The following is a 20,021-nucleotide window of genomic DNA, read 5'->3' on the forward strand; positions in this document are numbered from 1 at the left end:
TGAATAAACACAGTTATGTAACCACATCAAAAAATGGGAAGGCCAGATCTCCAGCTGGTGTGAATATACTGAGCTCTGTTGACTTCAGTCAGACTAGGAGGAGTTGCATCATTTAAAAACACTGCAAGTGGTGTCAGTGAAGGTGACAGCGATGGAGAAGACCATGGTGTTGTCCTTCCCCGCTGCTTTTATGGGATTGGACTCTATTGTATATTTTGTAGTGCCCAGTATAGGTTACTTAGCATTCATCAATCCCCCTTTGGAGACTTCCATGCAACCTAAAGAACTGACCATCAGGAAAGACTGCCTATTTCCAGTGGCTCCATAGACCGTCCTAAATACCCTAAGGTATCACCTAAGGTCTCCTTGACCGATTTTTAGTTTTCCTTCAAATGGGTAGCTAGGGAGCTAGTCTCCATATATTTTGTGCTCCTTAGATAAACCAAAAGTACTGTACTATCTACGGATAGTCCAAGTTCCCACTGTGTTCTGTTCTCTGGGCTTGAGAGGAAGTCTAGAGGCGGAAAAGCTGGATGACCTGATTTAAATTTCTTTGCTTATCTTGACCATTCTTGACACTCTGATTTTGAGAATTATGAACACCACATCTTTGATTGCAAAATATAGGGTGCGTTGGTAGAGAAATAATACAAAGTTCTCTAGATAGCATGTGCACTAGAGAAGAGAAATACTGGAAATTCAGTCTGCAATGATCGTACTACAGATTACCTCTAAGCACTTAAGTCGTAACAGATCAGGTCAGATTCGTTATACTTTATTTAGGAATCACAGTTTTCCACCTCAGCTTTATTTTTCTGCATTACTATATTCCAGATATGCTCCTTCTATTGTACTGATATGTTAGGGCAGAATTGGATGTGATTTCCTGCAGCAGTAGGAGACTGGTTTTGATTACCCAGAAGTCTATTCTTGTCCTAAACTCCTTTGTATCGGTTTCCCATTATTTCATTGGAAATGCTTTATCAATACTGGCTGTGTCTACACAAGACACGGTAGTAGTTCGTTGGTACCATGCAGTAGGGAGAGGGAATTGTGGGGTAGGCTGCCCTTCTTGTGAGATTACTGTTCAGCTAGGGTCTTCATCCTGATAGTGGCCACAACCAGACTTTGGTACTCTTGTGAAGCATCACTGAAATCAGCAGGTACAAGAATCCCCATACATTGATCTACTTGTTAGATTCAGACTTCAAACACGAGAGGCTCAAAGTCATTATTGCCTAATCACTATTGGGTCCTTGCAAAAAAGCAGGTTTCCATGACTCCGTCACACAAGAAACCAGCAGCCCTATTGACTTTCTCTACAGAGAGACCAAGGAGGGAAGAGGAGTGGGAAACGCAGGCAACTTCAATCTCCAGAGATGCTTCCTCCAACATAAGTTTGTAGGGAAATCACCGGCTGTCTGGTCTGCAGCTGTTATGGGGTCTCATTGGGCACGTCTACACATGCAAATATTCTGGGGTGGGTTTATTCCAGAGTAACCTGCCACCACGGAGCCGGGGCTGGGAGATTCTTGTCCCCAGCCTCAGCTCCGCAATTGCAGAGCCGGGCCTGCAGAGTCTTATCTCCCAGCTCTGGCTCTGTGACCTCAGAGATGCTTATCATAACCAATTAAAAAAATCTCCCAGCCCCTGCTCCAAGGTCATAATTATGAAGCTAGGGCTGGGAGCTCCCTGCTGCCAGGGCAGAGGGACGTTGTTCCCACCAGGCCTTCGGTGGCAGAGCCTACCTCAGCAGCAGGCAGCTTCCCAGGGCAGGGAGCAATCTCCCGCCTCCTGCTGCCTGGCTGACCAAGAGCACATTTGCTCCGGTTGGTCATCTACACATGCTGTAATTACTCCTGAGTAAATTTGCTACTTGTATTTAAAAGTAGCAAATTTACTCAGAATTAGAGCAAATTACTGCCCAGTTGGCATCTGCATGTGTAAACAGCAATGCCCACTGTGCAGTAATTTGCTTTAATCTTGAGTAAAGCATCTCGTGTGGATGGACCCACTGTTGAGGTTCCAACAGCGCTGGTTTATCCTATAGACATAACATTATTAAAATGAAACAGTGGTGCTCTGACCTACTATTTTCCTATGTATCCATTCATACGATGCTATACTGCTTCTAACACAAGAGTTACCACAGGTGCTACATCCTATGCAGGATGGTATTATACTGTCAGCAGCAGCTCTACAGTCTTCTCCCACATTTCCCTTCCAGCACCCCTCACTTTTTGGAGTGACTTCCCATATTTTTACTGTAGCAAAGTTTTTTTTTTTTTTTTTTTCTCACAGGAACGCCACTAACGGTTTTCAGTCTAGACTCAACTGTTGCCCCTGCCTGGCCCCGACTATACACAGGCTCCAGTTAATGGAGTCATTATTTTTTACCGTCTTATTGCTGAATGTCAGACTGGACACTTTTTTTGTCCTCAGCTGGGATCTTATCACTCTCTCGTTGTTTGATAAAACATCAGAAATACAGTTAGGAAGTAATTAGATTCAGTGCCCAAGCAGAAAGTGAGTGAATAAGTTGCAGGAAGGAAGACAGAAGAGAGCGAGGGTGAATTTGAAGATTATTTTGTGAATCACTGTCCTCCTCCATTCGGTTGGGGCTGGGACTGAGATGACTAATATAGGAGAAAGTGTGTTTTTATTTATTTATTTATTTTTTAAATGAAAGGCTTTCTGCTTCCCGAATGCTGATGTCCTGCCAGAAAGCTACAGTCAAGTTTGAAACAGGAGGGAATATTGAATGTTCCTTGAGTGGAAAGTTTTTTCACATTCATCTATGTCATTTATGTATTTATCTGGTTGCCTGAAATCTGTTTTCCTTCCCAGGCCTCCTCCTTTTATTAGACTTCCCTTATACTCCTCCCTGCAGGTTTTTTTCAGACATGCATCTTTTTTTCTGAGAGAGATACTGTGCCATTATTCATTTTCTAATTTTCTTGCACTCTGCTCTAAATGCATTTTGCTTCTGCTGCTGTTACGTTTGACCCTGTGCCAGTTTTTATTCATTTTATTTTTTTTTCCTGCATTAGTTCTTTTGTAGTTGCCTTTAATGCTGATGAGAAACCTATCCCCCAGACAGTCCTGTTTGTTATGTTGCGGTAGCATCATGTATTCATATCCAGATGATTGAAAGTCTGCTGCTCAGTTCCTGTAAACAGGCTTGATAGGGTGTACAAGCTTCACAGCGAAGCAGAAAGGGGAACCACAGGCCACCGCACTATACCTGCGGTAGGCATTGGGCCTAGGGGCTGGAGGCAGAGGGAGAATCGAGTTCATTTGGTGGTTGACCGAGTAAGGGAGGAGTCTTTAAATTTTTCTCAGAGGAGAACTTGGTTTTCTCAGAGGAACTTGGTTATATTTTGAGTGTTTGTGATTTTATACTGTGATTCTTTGAGTTGGTTATATTTGGTTTGGCAACTACGATATCCCAGGAGGGGTACACATTTGCAAATGCTGGGCCAGAGCGGTGGGGAGCACCCTACTCCTATGTGGAGGACCTCTATTGGAGACCTTGCTAATTAAGAGTCTAGTTCAGCCCAAATGCTGAAAACGAAAGGGGATCATGACCTCCCCACTGATGTGACTCAGCCTCATCCTAAGATGCAGCTAAGAAAGCAATATTTGTGCCCATTCAGTTCTTGGCCTCTGCGTTGTTGGGTGCTCAGACGTTTGCTGGGATATTAGACTCATAGAAAAACAGAATCAGGAGGAGGTCATCTAATCTAATCCCCGGCTCAAGGCAGGTTTGTCCCCTTCAATAGCATTTTATCCACGTGTTTGTGTAACCTGCTCTTAAAAACTTCCAGTGATGGAGACTCGGTCCTACCAGTGGTGTTTGCAATCTGGACACTTGTCTTCTGAGAGCACCAGCTCATTTTTCTGTGGGTTATGGAACAACACAGGGAAGCTTATGGCTTTGGGTGGATACTGAAAGTGAAAATGTTCCTCAGAGGTGAAAATATGAGTCCCTTTACCAGTTGCAACCTGCGTTCCTTCTTCATTGGATCCATTTTAGGATTTATCCACGACTGTTGGTTTTAACTGAGCCTTTGATACAAATTATTGATGACACCATTTTTTATGGGCAAGTCAAGGCTCATGACCCATGGCTCTGCAGATGAGAAACAAGATAGTAGTTCACAGCTGGCAAAGTTTGCAAATTAAGTGTGTTGCTGCTTCTCTCTGTGCCCATTCCTCTCTCCTCTTCTACATTTATAATTCTTGCGCTGTTTCATTGCAGAGAGCTGAGTGAGACTTGAAGATATCGGTAGCAGGATCTTCAGGAATTGCGCGCTTCAGCCGAAACACCAACACTAAATTGCTACAGTTTGGCTATAGAGCTAGTGAGAGAAGATGGCCATCCACTGGAAGACCTGCTTCTTTGTCCTTACACTGCTTCCTCTGGTAAGGAATCCCAATAATGGCATGTGCATCTTAACTGCATGTTCTCACACTGAGCTTGAGATCGGTTTCGGTGCCTTGTTCCCAGTGCTTGTAAATCAGGTTCCCTTTATGGCTGCTGTTGAACAATATTCATCTTCTCAGGCAGATGGCAAGAAAGCATTTGCCACCATTTACATTAATGTAAACTAAGCAAGCACTACATTAAAGGGGCACTGGCAGGGTTAAAATAGCAGCCAAGATTTGCAAGGGATGTGAATTTTCAGACGCATAATCTGAGCCACCTTTAACCAGGGGACTAGTTTTCTAGAAAGTGCTTAACATCTGCTCTCTGAAAACTGGCTTTGAAGTATCTCAAACCAAACAACTCAAAGCCATGAGACACTTTTGAGGATTGTGCGATGTACCAAAATTCATCATGTCAGCTCAGCTCTTCAATGGATAGCATGAGAGGTGATTTTTCAACTCTTCTCAGAAAGCATTACATAGAGGTAAACCATGGGAATGAGAAGTGGTTTTATTAATCGCTTCTGGTAATTGGAGTAGAGAATGGTTATACAATTGCATGCTGATACACCCAAATAAACCAAACACTTAAAAAGGATCTTTGAAATAAGCTAGCAGACATTTTTAAACAGGAGCTACTTGAAACAGCAGTGACTCTATCCGTGTACTTTTATGCAGACTTTTACAGAGCTTTTACCTTCTCTATGTTGCGTTGATGAATCTGTTTCCATTGTATGGTGTTCAGCTCAGTATTTGTATAAAAGAGCATCTTAACACGCAATGTGCATTCTTTCCTCCTTGACATTCTCAGATTGCCTCTTAGTTAATAGCATGGCCAAAATGTAGCATTTATTTGCTAAGTTTTCCATAACTGGAATGAAAACCATAGCATGCCTCATTCCATAGCTGAATGATTTTGTTTAGCCTGCAAATGTAAATGTTTGGTCCTTGATTTTTTTTTTCCCTTTTAACTTGCTGTGCTGTTGTCTTGGTTGTCAGTTAGCTTGCTTGATTAGATAGAAATATTACTTTCACAGACAAAGAGCCAGATTCTTTTCTAGCTGCTAGGGGCACATCCAAATGAGCATGCACGTGCGGTTTGTGGCACCGCAGGCCTGTCTATGGTGCCACAGAGGGCACACGCCACATGCACACATTTGCCAGGCTGCTAGGGTGCAGTGGCAAACTTTGACACTGGGAGATCCTGGTATTAAAAAATACCGCAGTAGAAAAATGGGTCAGCGCATGTGGTGGCAGCATGCACTGGCTGAAACCAGAGCCTGGCCAGCCCAAGCATGGAGCATGGGCTCTGCCTGCCTGGATTGCCACTGTTACTGCTGGAGCCCCAGGAGGTCCTGAGGACCCCAGGTAAGGCTGCTGGGGGCAGCTCAGGTGCCGGCTCCAACCTCCCTTCCCTTACCTGGGGCAACTTGCTGTGTGCAAGTTCACATGCATCCCCAGGGACAACTAGCAGCCCCATAAATATATGCCACTGCCCCGGGGAAGCACACATGTGCGCTCATTTGGATGTGTCGGGGTGTCTAAGTGGACTTAAGTACTTAAATGTGATTTCATTCTGCTACATTTGAGTTCATCGAAAACCGTTAAAGGAAAAGGCAGGTGGGTCATTTCTCTCCTTGATGCTTTTATGTGACTGAATCTTAAGGGTAGGCTGATGATTTGTTATCAAGCTAGATGCATGGACTTTCAGGGGCTTTACCACACTCCAGGTATTACTAGACCATCACACTATTGTAGGGGTCTCAGCCTTGTTGGAGTCCTCCCTTCTTGCTCTCACTAGGCTCTTTTACCACAGGCCCATGGTACCGGATCTTGCTCCTAGGCTCCAGTCTCCTTGGCTGCAGGTCCCAGCAGTTGCCCATGGGCCCTGACCCCACTCTTGGGCCAGTCAAAATCACAAGACTCACTGGCTCTTGCAGTCCCCAGCTACAGTTCCTCCTGGATCTTGAACCCCTCCTGAGCTCCTGGGCCCTTGGGGCCTCCCCAGGCAGCTCCTGGGCTACCGGTTCTCTGAGTCTGCCTTGAGGTGTCCTCAGTAGGGCTCAAGGCTAACCCACCTGTGCAACCCTAGTACAAAGCATCTCTCAGGCATGTCCCCTCCCAACTCTGTCTGGGTTAAACACAAAACAAGGCCACTTCCTTGCATCAAAAGCCCTCTCTGCCCCAGACATCTTCCCCTGTTCCCAGAGCAGCAGAGTTTCTTACCCAGTTTCACTGTCTGTTCAGGGGCCTTGCAACTCTGCTGCCAGAAGCTCCTAACTCCCCCTACTCTCCATCCTAGATGACTATTTACAACTGGGTCAGCTAAGGGTGACCTTTAATCCAAGCCCAGAGAAGGGCTCAAATTCATGCCTCTGCAGCTGTAGGAAGATACCTTAATTCTTCTATTACTATACATCTGCAAAATGGAGTTGCATGGCATCATGTTATATATAGCACTGCATCCCGAACTGTTATCACTGGAGAATTCCTTACTTGAATCCTAATATCAGGTTGGCTGCTAACCAAACAGAAGTGTTGACAGTACAAATTCTTTTTCTTATGTCAGCAATAATATAGGATTCCTAAAGCTAAGAAGCTTGAAATATAAGTAGAGAAGGGCCTCAGCCACAACAGTGGTTTCCTGGGTTGCAGCTTCCCTTTTTTACCTGTTAAAAGTAGGTGGTTGTATCTGGATTTAAGTGCAGACCCTTAGAGGTGAGGTCATTTGAGATGAATCCTGAATGTAGGGCTAGTAAATGGGAAAGCCTTGCCAGTGGAATTGATCATATGTTGTATCAGAGTCCTTACTGTCTAGAGTTTTCAGCTTCAACATAAATTAAGTTAGCGTCTAAAAAAAGTCCAACAGATATGTGCTACCATAGGGATTGGTTCAGTGAGAGCAGACTACAGCATCACTTTGCATGGGTATGGAAAGTGTATTGTTATAGTTATTAAGGCAATTTGGAAGTCTATCTCAACCTGTAGGAAAGGTGGTAAAAGGGCTCAACAACGTCCTTGGCTTAACAGGGAACTCATGGACTTCCTACATCTACAAAGAGAGGCTTACAAAGGATGGAAACTGGGAAACACCACTAAAGAGGAGTATTCTGCAGTGGTCCGCACCTGTAGGGAGTGAACTAGGAAAGCCAAGGCTGCAACCAAATTCAAACTGACTACATAAATCAAGGACCATAATAAGTCCTTCTTCAGATATGTGGGGAGTCAGAAGAAAAACAAGGGCAACATTGGATCCCTGCTAAACTAATTGTGGCAGCTGACAACTTACCCAGGAAAAAAGCCAGTCTGCTTACTGATTACTTTGTGTTAGTTTTTCACCAGCCCAAAGGGGCTACCCTTCCAAACATGATGTGGGATGACCAGGGTGAGGGTGAATATATGTCCACTATTGGCATAGATCTTGTGAGGGAGCATCTTGAGAGGCTGGACCCCAACAAATCAGCTGGTCTGGACAGATTGCACCCAAGAGTGCTAAAGAAACTGGCAGACATCATAGCACAGCCACTGGCGAGGATATCTGAGAACTTGTGGCACTTGGGAGAAGTACCTGAAGATTGAAAGAGGGTCAATGTGTGCCTATCATCAAGAAAGGGAGGAAAGACGACCCGGAAAACTACAGGCCAATCAGTTTGACCTCAATCCCTGAAAAGATCTTGGAAAAAATGATCAAAGAAACCATTCTTGACTGGCTAGAAGAAAGGAACATCCTGAGGGACAGCCAGCATGGGTTTGCTGTGGGTAGGTCTTGCCTGACCAATCTCATTTCCTTCTATGACCAGGTGATGTATCACCTGGACAAAAGGGAAGAGGTTGATATTATATATTTGGACTTTAAAAAAGCTTTTGACCTGGTTTCCCATGATGTCCTCATGGAAAAAGTGGGCAACTGCAGTCTTGACTACGCCACAGTCCAATAGCTGGGGAACTGGCTTCGAGGGTGGACCCAGAGGATGGTAGTTGACAGAACCGAATCAACACGGCACTCATCCCCAAGGCTCCGTTCTCGGACCTGCATGCTTTAATGTCTTAATAAACGATCCGGACACTGGTGTCAGAAGCAGACTGGTTATGTTGGCTGACGATACCAAACTCTGGGGAGAGTGTCCACACTTGAGGATAGTCTGGTGATCCAGGCCAACCTCGATAGTCTTGCAAGGTGGGCAGAGGAGAACCTGATGGCATTCAATATGGAGAAATGCAAGGTGCTCCACCTTGGGTGGGGGGGGGAAAAAAAACCACATCACACTTATAGGATCAGCAGCGCTACACTCGTTAGCACCATGACCAAAAGAGACTTGGTAGTCATGGCTGACCACAAGATGAACATGAGCCACCAATGTGATACCACAGCCAGAAAAGTGAACAAAATTCTGGCTTGCATCTACCAATGCATCTTGAACAAGACCCAGGATGTCATCCTCCCTCTGTACTCAGCTTTGGTGAGGCTGCAACTGGAGTACTGCATCCAATTCTGGGCTCCACAATTCAGGAAGGATGTGGAGAAGCTTGAAAGAGTCTGGAGGAGAGCCACATGTATGATCAGAGGGTAAGAGAACAGGCCTTATGAAGAGAGGCTGCAAGCTATAGGACTCTCCAGCCTGTGGAAGGACAGGCTCAGGGGTGACTTGGTGGCAGCCTATGAGTACATCAGGGATGTACACCAGGATCTGGGGGAAACACCTGTTCACCAGAGCGCCCCAAGGGATGATGAGATCCAACCGTCACAGACTCCTGGAAGACCATTTTGGGCTGGACATAAGGAAAGACTTCTTTACTATCTGAACTCCCCACAGAGGTGGTGCAAGCACCTACTCTGGACACTTTAAGAAATGTCTGGATGCTGGTCTTTCTGGGATCCTTTGGCCCTGGCTGACTTCCTGCCCCTGGGGCACGGGGCTGGACCTGATGATTTTACGAGGTCCCTTCCAGCCCTAATGTCTATGAAATCTATGAAGTGGCCATTAAGTACATGAATGAGGTGAAATGTGTGTTGAGAGGAGATCAATTATTAGAAAGAAATTATTAGATTGATAATAAGCGACACAACTTTTCCCCAGGCTCTTCCACAAGCAGTGACCCCTGGATTTGACATACACCAGCATTCTGCAGATGAAAGGTTTTATATGACATTACAATGCTGCTGTTCCAGAAGGCATTATGGGTAAAATCCTGGATCCTTTGAAGTTCATGGGAATTCTGTCTGCAGCATCATGATGTCACGGATGTGCTTCTCTGTGCTGAAATATGTTGCTGATGAAAGAAGAGATGCAGGGAGTAGTTCAAGATGCCAAAGGTGACACCTTTTCCAGTGCCTGGAGTAAGTTTTCTAAGAGGAGTCTCATATTTGAGGAATTAAACATTTTTATTTTCAGAAACCTTAGGGATAGAAGCAGTATTCTGATATTTTAAACCCACAAAAGTCCATGTAAAGTAGCAACTTAGAGCGAGGAACACAGGGAAGAATTCAGACTCTCACGTTGTCAGTCAGAACATGGTCCAGGAAACATAGTGATCACCGTATCCATCTAGCTCAATAACGTGCCATTTAAGTGGACCAGAGCTTCTGTAATGACATCAGCTCTTGCTGTGAAGACTCTCAAGTGATGGAGACCTATCTCCGTGTTCACTGCAACTCCTTAGACTTTTAGGAAGGAACTATCCAGGGCCTCCAAGAGGGGATCTTTCCCTAATGATTTAGAAAAGTTACTATAGATTCCCCCCGCTTCAGTGCCAAACAAGAGTCACCATTAAAGGGATCTATTTTTTTCAAAGAGTGAATGCTCGGCACTTTTTGGAATTACGACCCTTGCTGGGAGTCTCAAATTGGACATCTAGGTATTAAAGGGCACAGAATCACCATTCATTTAAAAATTCTGCCAGGCCCTTCTACTGGTTAATGCTGAATGCTTTTGATTAAAGAAGAATGCGACTTTAATAGCTCCCTTGAGCTTACAGGTGAGCAGACTTCCTGGCAATTGTTAAAGGTCAGCAAGCTATGGCTTCAACCCTCTCACGCCTCAACAGGTTGCTGGGGTTGACATTAAAGCAGCTCTGGAATGAAGACTGGAAGGCAAAATAGGAGTTGATAGTGGTGAAACACTCTTCTTTTATTCATGTACTTGTTTTATTGCTTCTGTTTTTATATGCAATGCAAGCTTTCACCATAGCCTTCCACAGGGCCCTGGACAATAAATACACTGATTCCTCCCCTTGTCTTGTTACTAACGAAATTTATGCCCAAGGGGGAGTCTTACTGTAGTTTCCTTGTGTTCAGTAATTATTTGTTCTCCTCCCCCTTCCCTCCCTTGAGTTTCCTCTTGCAATCTGGAGCTTATGCATATTGTACTCATATTTATACCACATTCCTTGTTGTGGTCACAGACTGTTTTACAATGTCTGTGTTATTGGGTTTCATTTCTGCTTCGACTCTGATGAAACATGGCACAGACCTCCTGGATCTCCTAGATACAGGACTGCTGTCTGGAAACAAATTGCATTTTGGTACTGTGTTTTTGCGGGGTCCATTCTTAGGTCAATGGAAATCTCTAAAAGTCTTAGAGCCAATATTAGTTACTCCATATGGGCTGCAGATGGAAAATCCTCGGGAAACGTCCTCGTTCCCACTCCCTTCTCCTACAACGATTGCTGGTATGACCGTCTCGCCTCATCTCTTCCTATGCCATGCAGGATCTTCTGAAGTCATATGTTTCACTTTTTTTTTTTTTTCCTTTTAAAGTTACTCAGTTTGTTATGGGGTCCCAGGGGCTGCTTTGTGTCTGTGGCATGTCAGAAGAGTGGGCATGGATGTATTTTGGACACAGTTCTCTCAGATGGCTGCCTGCAATGGCAGAGGATTTGACTCGATGGCCCCATTTTTCCATTCCAGTCTTATATTGCCATGAGCTCCCTTTCGAACCACATAACTGGAAATATCTCTATCTACACTGTTTACATGACCCCTAGGACTGTTGTATCTGAACACTTCATGATATCTCATGTGTTTATCCATTTGTGATAAAGAAGTCCTACTGAGTAGAAAGCTACTTGGTACCTTATAGGGCATCAAAGAGCTAAGGCCCTGATTCTCAAAGGAATGAAACTCATGGGAATTAGGTGCCTAAATGCATTTGATTATCTCAGTCTAAGTGATTTGCTGACATTAAGTCTGAAGCAGAGTAGGAAATCGAATCTAAATTTCCTTTGGTTTTGGGGTAAGCCATCCTCCTCCTTGGTATGATTGTAAGGGAGCTGCACTGAATGAGAAAAACAGGTGTCATCAAAACTTGGTATAGAGTATCAGTGGTGAGTGGGCATAGGAGCACCTGTTGCAAACCTCACTGGGTAGACGAGTAGAGCCATGACTTGTATCAGATCAGCTTATGTGTCGTAAACTGGAGTGAAACTCTGCCTGTGTGATTTTCCTTTCCTTTTCTGCATTTGGGATTGGCACTAGGGCAGCCACACCAGTTTTTGGGCCCCAGGTTCCTTTGTGAGTGGGGTGCATCTCCAGTATATATAAGACCTTGCGGTCCCCTTCTGCTGAAGAGGAGGAAGAAGAGAGAAACCTCCTGGAATACGTCTGCTCACTTCTTCCTATGGAGCTGGAGAAGGCTAAAGCTTGTTTGTACAGGAGGTGGAATTTGGGGCTGATTTCAAGATTGTAGAACAAATGTGCACAGAAGCTGGATGGTTATAAACCTCTCCTCTTCTTGCTCCAAGTGCAAAGGCGCTTGCTCCTTGTTCTGTCTTCCCTGAATGATACAGAGCTTCACTGCCCCAAACCTTCCCATCATAAAGCATTTCACTACATGGAAAAGCTTTTCCCATTGGAGAAGATGAGAGAGAGGGAGAATAAACAATATATGATGGAGGTGACCAGTTGGTCTGGTAAACCATAATCCATACCGTAGATTATTTATGAATAGTTTTATCCGGAATAGCTGTTCCCATGTGAATGCTAGGCCTGTGCGGAGCAGCTAGTATTCGCTTCAGATTTGGCCGATCCAGGGGACAGTGATGCGATTTGGTGATTCGAATCACTGTCCTGAGCTGATTCGGCTGAATCTGATTTGGAGATACTGCTGATGCCGAATCTCTGAATCAGCCAGGCCAGGCCCATCCCCCGCCCACTCTCCTAGCCCAAGCAATGGCTGGCCCCCCGCCCCAGCTCCCGGCACTTGTTTAAATAAAAGCCCCGACTCAGTGGGTGCTCCTGGGCAGGGGGTGATCCCAAGCTGCATGGGGGGGGGGGTCTCTGCACAAGTCCCTCAACCCTCCCCCGCTTGCCCAGCACCGTCCCTCCCCCCCATGGATGCCTGGCCCTTTCCACAAAAAAAAAGAAGGAAAAACCCCTGCACTCATCACTCCTGCTGGTGGGGGGCAATCCCCGCTGCCCTGCATCATGGGGGGGGCTCTAGGCAAGCCCCCCCGAAGCTCCGAGGAGCGATGAGCCCTAGGGCTTTTCTCCTTTTATTTCCTTAAAGGGCTGGAGCTGGCCCAGGCAGGGCACCTGTGGGGGGGCTGGGGGAGCAGGAGGGTGGTCAGGGTGTCCCTGCAACATGGGGCAGTGGGGGGCAATAGGGATCATCCCCCTGCCTGGCAGCACCTGGTGAGCACCAGGGCTTTTTTTTAAAAGTGCCAAGCTGGGGCGTGGCTTGGGGGGTAGGCAGGGGGGAGTTGGGGGAGCGGGAGGGGGTTGGGGGGGCTGGGGAAGCAGGAGGGTTGGTGGGTTCACAGGGGTCCTCCCATTGTCCCCTCCCCCAGCCCCTCCTCTCCCACCCCTAGTACTTACTAGCTCAGAGTCAGCTGGAGCTCCCTGCTGAAGCCACCAGGGACTGCCCGAATCATCAAAGCTCTCTGAATCTTTTCTGAAGATTTGGAGAGCTTTGAATAGACTCAGACTTTTCAGTTGGCCCCCTGATTCGATTCAGATTCAGAGATTCAGCCACCAAGTCGAGCCGAATCTCCTCTGAATTGAATCCCCATCCGAAGCTTCGCACAGCCCTAGTGAACACTTTCATTCCAGAATAAAGGGTTGCATTTAAGTGAACTGGGTGTAAAATACTCTACTCTGCAATAATGCTGCTCATACACAAAGTTATGCAGGGATAGCTGCTGCACTTTAAATTCACTCCCTGGGCAGACAAGTCTGGACGTGAAAACAACTAATTGTAGGGTAGAGGAGGAGAAGGTTTTACTGTTCTTCTGTTGCTCTTGTGTATCATCTTACCCCAGGATAAGTGGAAGCTAACCTGTGTTAGCGTAGACAGGGAAATTACTGCACTTTGGCTTTATGTGCATATGAGCAAGTATGACAAAATAGTCAGAGCGCAGTTCAACCCAACTCCCTTTCTCACTACCCTAAGTTGTTTCTGTGTTCATGTCCTTAGCTATGCTACTTCATGCATCACAGGGAAGTGTGCAGATGTTATGGAACATAAAACTAGAAGAGCCAAAATTCAGCCCCTGCAATTCCAAGCAGGCAGAGGAGCCAGGCTGCATCCCTTCTCTATTGGAGGATGGATAAGACGTGGCAGAGGATGCAAAGGCCATGTCACATGAAGTGTGAAGATCTGTGAACTCTGCTGGCAGAGACATGACCCTCATAACAGCTGAGTGGATAACTACCCTTTCTAGCCCTCTCCTGGCACTACTGGATTTTGGCTGTTGCAGCTCCTGCCGCGTTTGGGATTCTTCTGGTCTCAGAAGCCTTTCTTTTCCTGCATGGAACCTGCAGCTGATTCAGGCCATGGGCGTTTGAAAGGCATCGGGCCTCTGTCATAGGTTCGGGGCCACTTATAATGTGGTCAGACAGAGCATAGCACAATAATGGATCGGTCTATGGTTTGCAATGAGTAACGGGGATATTCAGGGATACCACAATTAAAGTTGATAAAAATTCTGAGAGGGATCTTAACTATTAAGCCAATTTTTAATAATGAAGGTATGAACAGATGAGCTAGTTACTGTGAGGGGAAAACAGGGTGGGGATTTCTTGTATGTCATTTTTGGGAACATGCACTTTACCCCACAGTAAGTGGCAGGCAAACCTTCTATATTGATGAAAGGCTGATGTGCGGTCAAACCTGACTGTTCAATCACAAAAATGCATTTCTTTGCCCGTATCTTAAGAGATCAGGATGACACCTCTAGCAGGCCAGACGATCCTATCTTTGCCTATGGGGTAGTTCCACACACCTTCCACTGAAATGTCTAGTATTGCCTGGTCAGAGGCAAGAGGATAGATAGAAGTTAGCAGGGAAAACATTTTTTTTTTTCTTCTGCACAAAACTTTGCGATGTAAAATATTGCGTAGCAGAACGGAAACGAAACTTCCCAAAGATGTTCATGAAAGCTAGAGCAAGCAACCACGGTGGAGCCAATTGTCTGGAGCATCAGGCACATGCCTGGGAAGCGGGAGATGCAGGTTGAAAGCTTTTCTCTCTTTGCTTCCTTCACCTGCTTCATTTCTTTCTCCCTCTTTTCTACATGTCCCTGGTCTTTGCTTGTCCACCTGTTCTCTCTGCCCATTGCTCGCTTTCTCTCTGCTGTCACTTTCCCCATTGCTTGACTAGATTTCTGTTACCGTACATCCGCAATTAGAGAAGAGTTGTTTTTACTAGTAATGTTAAAAAAAAGTCATCACAGAATTATTGGGAAAGTAGGATCCTAAAACATGGCTCTTTTGTCTAGTTACGGAAAACACTTGAGAAACAATGAGATCCGTGAGTCACAACATTGGCTTAGTATTCGACCTGAATTTTAAACGTGACTGCACTGCAGGTGTGTTAACTGCTTGAATAATTCAGTCAGATGCATTTCTTGAACTAATACTTGAAAATGTCCCAGGGATACGTTTTTAAAGCTGCAAGGTTTGAATTTGCACACGTGAGATAAATATGCCAGCTGAGATTTGATTAGATTTCATAGACATCAGGGCTGGAAGGGATTAGGCAGAGAACTGAGATGTACATCGCCGTCCCTGAAAAAGGTAACTGCAGATGATGCTTCTTCTATATTAATAATGACATCGGATTCTTGTTTGTAAGTCAGAAAGGTAAATGTGAATATAGACATACCTCAAACCCTCAACACCTTGGAGGTCTAGACTTGTCTGTGACTGTTTTCGAGCCTCCGTTTATCAAGAAATGATGCAAGGGAACAGATCTGTTCTCTTGGATCACCTCTGCCGCTAAATGATGGCCTTCTAAATCTTCTCCGGGCATATTACCCACTGAAAGTCTAATTACCTACTATTCTATAATCTACCCACAGCTGCCCTTGTCCGTGTCCTTTTCCACCACCTGATACATTCCAGTTGGATCATTTAAATTCAGGCTTCTTTCACTGCTACAGATGAGACAGAAGTTTTCCTGAGCCGTTTTTGGTTGCTCCATTTGGACAGACCCTCCCCAGTGAGGATGTTCAGCTCAACAGGGAGCTCCTCTGCTTCCCATCAGTGTGGTTTCTTCTCCCCTCAAATCAAGAAGCCTGTCCTATTCCTCTGGTTTCCAGCAACCTTATTTTCCTATTTTGGACCAGTTTTCAGCTGGCCTTGTTTCAGTTCCTCTCTCACTGTGCATTTTGCCTTACTATTTTATAAACCTATTAAAAGGTTTTTGTGGGCCAACTGCACAGCTGGGATAAGCTAATAGACTTTTATGGGACCATACAGTTGGTCCAATAAAATATCAGCCAGAAAATCCTGCCCTCTCTTATAGGCTCGGCAGTGCTACACTGGTTAGCACCACAGATGAGAGGGACTTGGGGGTCTTGGTTGACCACAAGATGAACATGAGCCTTCAGTGTGATTCTGCGGGTAGTAAAACAACCAAAACGCCGGGTTGCATCCATAGATGCTTCTCAAGCAGATCCTGGGACGTCATTCTCCCCTTGTACTCGGCCTTGGTGAGGCCGCAGCTGGAGTACTGCGTCCAGTTTTGGGCTCCACAATTCAAAAAGGATGTGGAGAAGCTTGAGAGAGTCCAGAGGAGAGCCATGTGCATGATCAGAGGTCAAGAAACCAGACCTTACCACGACAGGCTGAGAGCCATGGGGCTCTTTAGCCTGGAAAAGCACAGGCTCAGGGGTGATCTGATGGCCACTTGTAAGTTTATCAGGGGTGACCACCAGGATCTGGGGGACCGTTTGTTCACCAGAGCGCCCCAAGGGATGACAAGGTCTAACGGTCATAAACTACTACAAAACCATTTCAGGCTGGACATAAGGAAGAATTTCTTCACTGACCGAGCCACCAAGGTTTGGAACAGACTGCTGCCGGAGGCGGTTCAAGCACCCACTGTGAACGCCTTCAAGACACATTTGGATGCTTATCTTGCTGGGATCTTGTGATCCCTGCTGACTTCCTGCCCCTGGGGCAGGGGGCTGGACTCTGATCCTCTGGAGTCTCTTCCAGCCCAAATGCCTATGAAATTTCCTAAACCATTATGGCAACCTCACTCTGGCACTTCAAAAAAGTCAGATATTCTGGATATGGATGGGAAACTGTCGGCCACAACAGCCCCTCACCAACACCTGGATTTTTAGTACCCATCCTTATCACACATACATGCTTAGGGGTTTGATACCACAATTATGTGGGGTTTACAATACATGGTTGTAAGGAGGTGCTCAGCATGCAGACGGCTGGGACCCAGCTGCAGGTAGTCAGCAGTTCAGAGTCTGCCTGGCTGGAAGCCTGGGGGGTGCTGTAGCAATGGCCAGTAAATGAAGCTGGAGCTACAGAGAGAGTTAAAAGATCCAGAAACAGAGATCCTGGAGGAGAGAAGAGAGGAGCCTAATGTGCTGACAGCCTGGGTTGCCTCTCTCTAGGTCTGGAAAAAGACCACAGGTTTTGGTTTGTTTGTGGTTTGCACATTTGCTTACTTTGTTGTTTGCTCTGGGGTCAAGATTGCCCCAGGTGGTATAATGTGACTGGAAACCTGAGCTCAGAGCTGACTGGCCTCAAGAAGGAAGCTGGGTGAGTGCCCCGCTTATACTGGTATAAGATATTCCAGTATGAGTGTAATGTCTGTCTGCTCCTCTACTGGTATAATTGGAGTAAAATCATTGGAACTAAACCTGTTTCATTCAAGATTAAAGTTACCATGATTTAGCTCTTGTATAAAAGAAGCCATATGTAACAGTTAAATGGGAACAGCTAATGTGCATTCCTGAGAAGCAGCCCCCCTGCTTTAAAATGGTTTGAAGAGTCATTTTCTACAGCCTTAGAAATCCCAACTATCATCTGACTAAATAGGATTAGAGAAATGCCATTTAGCAATGGACTGCAGACTAGAAAAGCTCAGCAAGCTACCGTATTTAGCCAAATCTAAGAGGGCTTCAATTTTAAGATGCTCCAATGATAGGATTCTAGACATGGGAAGTTTGTAAATTGGTTATAATTTTCCATATCTAGAATTTAATTATTGGAGGGTTGTCTTAAATTCAGCCTCTCCCCTCCCCACTGCAGGTGGTGGGAGAGGGTGGCAGGTGGCGGGGGAGAAAAGTTCAGACACTGTCTGTCTGTCCTCCCTCCCATACCATTCATCCTCCCAGTACCTGCCCTCATGCCACCACTGTTACCTCCCTGCCACTTCCCCCCACCCCCTCCTTCTCCTTTCCCCCTGCCTGCTTCCACCTCCTGCTGTTGCATACCCACTCTAGCTGCAGACCCTCTGCGTCCTGGGGCACAGAGTATATGTTCACTCTGCCCAGCTACTCAGGAGCTGCCACCACCACAACTGTAGCTGTGTGGCTGGGTGGGGGAAAGAGTGATTGTGTGCCCTGGGTGACAACAGGGCTGTAGCTGGAGCTGTAGAGGGTAAACAGTGTTGGGGGAGAGGGGGTAGGAGGAAGCAGAGGCAGTGGCAGGGGAGAGAGATGGCAGGGAATGCAGAGGTTCTGAGGGGCAAATTGTACAGGGGTGCAAGTGGGTGCTGTGGCACCATATCTCTATGTTAAATGGGGGAAAACCTTGTCTCTATTCTAGTAATTAGGGGAAATAATATTGTCAGTCATTCTTATTAATAGCATCCTTGTTTAATGCCTGTAGAAAGCACCAGGGATAATTAGTGTACAATCAGCTGGCCCCAAGGTCCTATTTCATTGCTAAGGAACAAGCATGGGTGCATAATGCAAGTTGGAATGGCCCAGGAGGAAGGATCTGATGGAGGCTGAGGTTTAAGAGTATATGGTATTTTCATGTAGTCCATCTGAACCTCAGCTCATGAGTGATGATTAGAAAATGGTATTTAGAGGTTTGCTTTTGGGAACTGGCTAGTAGGTAAAGTAGATATGCATTAGAACAGTGGTCCAGGGCACCAGCAAGGGCTAACTGATTTCTAAAACCCTGTTTCTGAAAATGCCATCAAGGCTCACTCTGTCTGCCAGGGAAGCAGCAAGCAGATACACAGGCTGGGAAACTAAAGACATATTGCATAACATGAGATAAAATGGCAGTAGGTCACAGTGCCCAACTGCAGAGCCCTTGAGATTTCCGGTTTTGGGGAACAGACCAGATTAGGAGAAGGCCAGTAAAGCCCAAATTAAGATGTGTGCATATGATGGGTTTGTGAAACAAATATGCTGAGAGGACAACACGTGGACAGTATGACGCCCACAGGAGGACTAATCAGCGATGGCCAGAGATGAAGTCATCACAGCGGGAAAGGATACAGAAGGAAGGATTTCAGAGCAACAAAGGGTTCCTGAGAGGGGAACCTGAGGCCACCACGGACACAGGGAAAACCACCAGCCCATCTCATCCACCCCATGGGTTGGGGGGGGCCTCTGACCTCCAGGCTGCTGACATCTGACATTCAAGAGAGAACCTCAGGGTGAAGCTCGTGTACTTGCAAGACGTACCTGACGGCAGCTCTGGGGCTGGTAGATATAGAATTATTTGCATTTTTCTTATCTGCTATCACTGCATATCACTAAAATTTGCCTGTTATCAAATGGAAAGGTCATGGTTGGTCCGAGGGCTTTGGGTCCACCCGGAACAAGGTATCTGGGTTGTAAATCCAGTACCAACAATAAACACAGAGAAAACAAGCAGACTGCTGGGGAAAAGGCAACTTTAAAAGCAAGTTGAGACAATGCTTTGCTAGAAAACACAGGGGAATACTTTACTGAGATTTCAAGAGAAACACTTCATTAGTGTCACTGACTTTGTGCTTTGAAAGAATCTCAAAACTTTATTAACGGAACAAGAAATGAGAGAAAATACCATGGGTGAAAAAGCTGGATAGGGACCCAGGATCTGTTTTCAGCTCTCAGCTCTGCCACAGGCTCTTTGGCAGGACCTTGGACAATTCACTCCAGTTTCTCATCTTTGGTTTCCTATGACTAAAATAAACCACAATGTGTGTTTGTACAGCACCTAGCACCACAGTACCCTAATATCAACAGGGTCCTTGTTTAGATACAGCGAGGCTGGAAGCCACAGAAACACAGATAATGTCTTGCTCATCAGACTTGAAGAGAAGGCATTTTTTTCAGCACATTCATATAGACAAATCATCCAGAAATGAGCACAGTGAACATCTTCTGGTTAGCAGCCAGGCCCCCAT

At 45.8% G+C, this 20,021-nt stretch overlaps 1 protein-coding gene across 4 annotated transcripts in view; it reads left to right on the forward strand.

The window, feature by feature from the left end:
- Positions 1-20,021, forward strand: part of ADCYAP1R1 (ADCYAP receptor type I) — a 201,710-nt gene that overhangs the window by 40,750 nt on the left and 140,939 nt on the right. For all 4 annotated transcript variants that reach the window (XM_090047840.1, XM_090047841.1, XM_090047842.1 and 1 more), the window contains exon 2: positions 4,262-4,425. In XM_090047840.1, coding sequence (XP_089903966.1) covers positions 4,375-4,425 — 51 coding nt within the window. In that variant the 5' untranslated portion in view covers positions 4,262-4,374. The remainder of the gene's footprint in view (positions 1-4,261; positions 4,426-20,021) is intronic.

Source organism: Crocodylus siamensis, chromosome 5 (genome assembly GCF_052110815.1).
Source record: "Crocodylus siamensis isolate JL-2025a chromosome 5, ASM5211081v1, whole genome shotgun sequence".
In the NCBI taxonomy this organism is placed as follows: domain Eukaryota; kingdom Metazoa; phylum Chordata; order Crocodylia; family Crocodylidae; genus Crocodylus; species Crocodylus siamensis.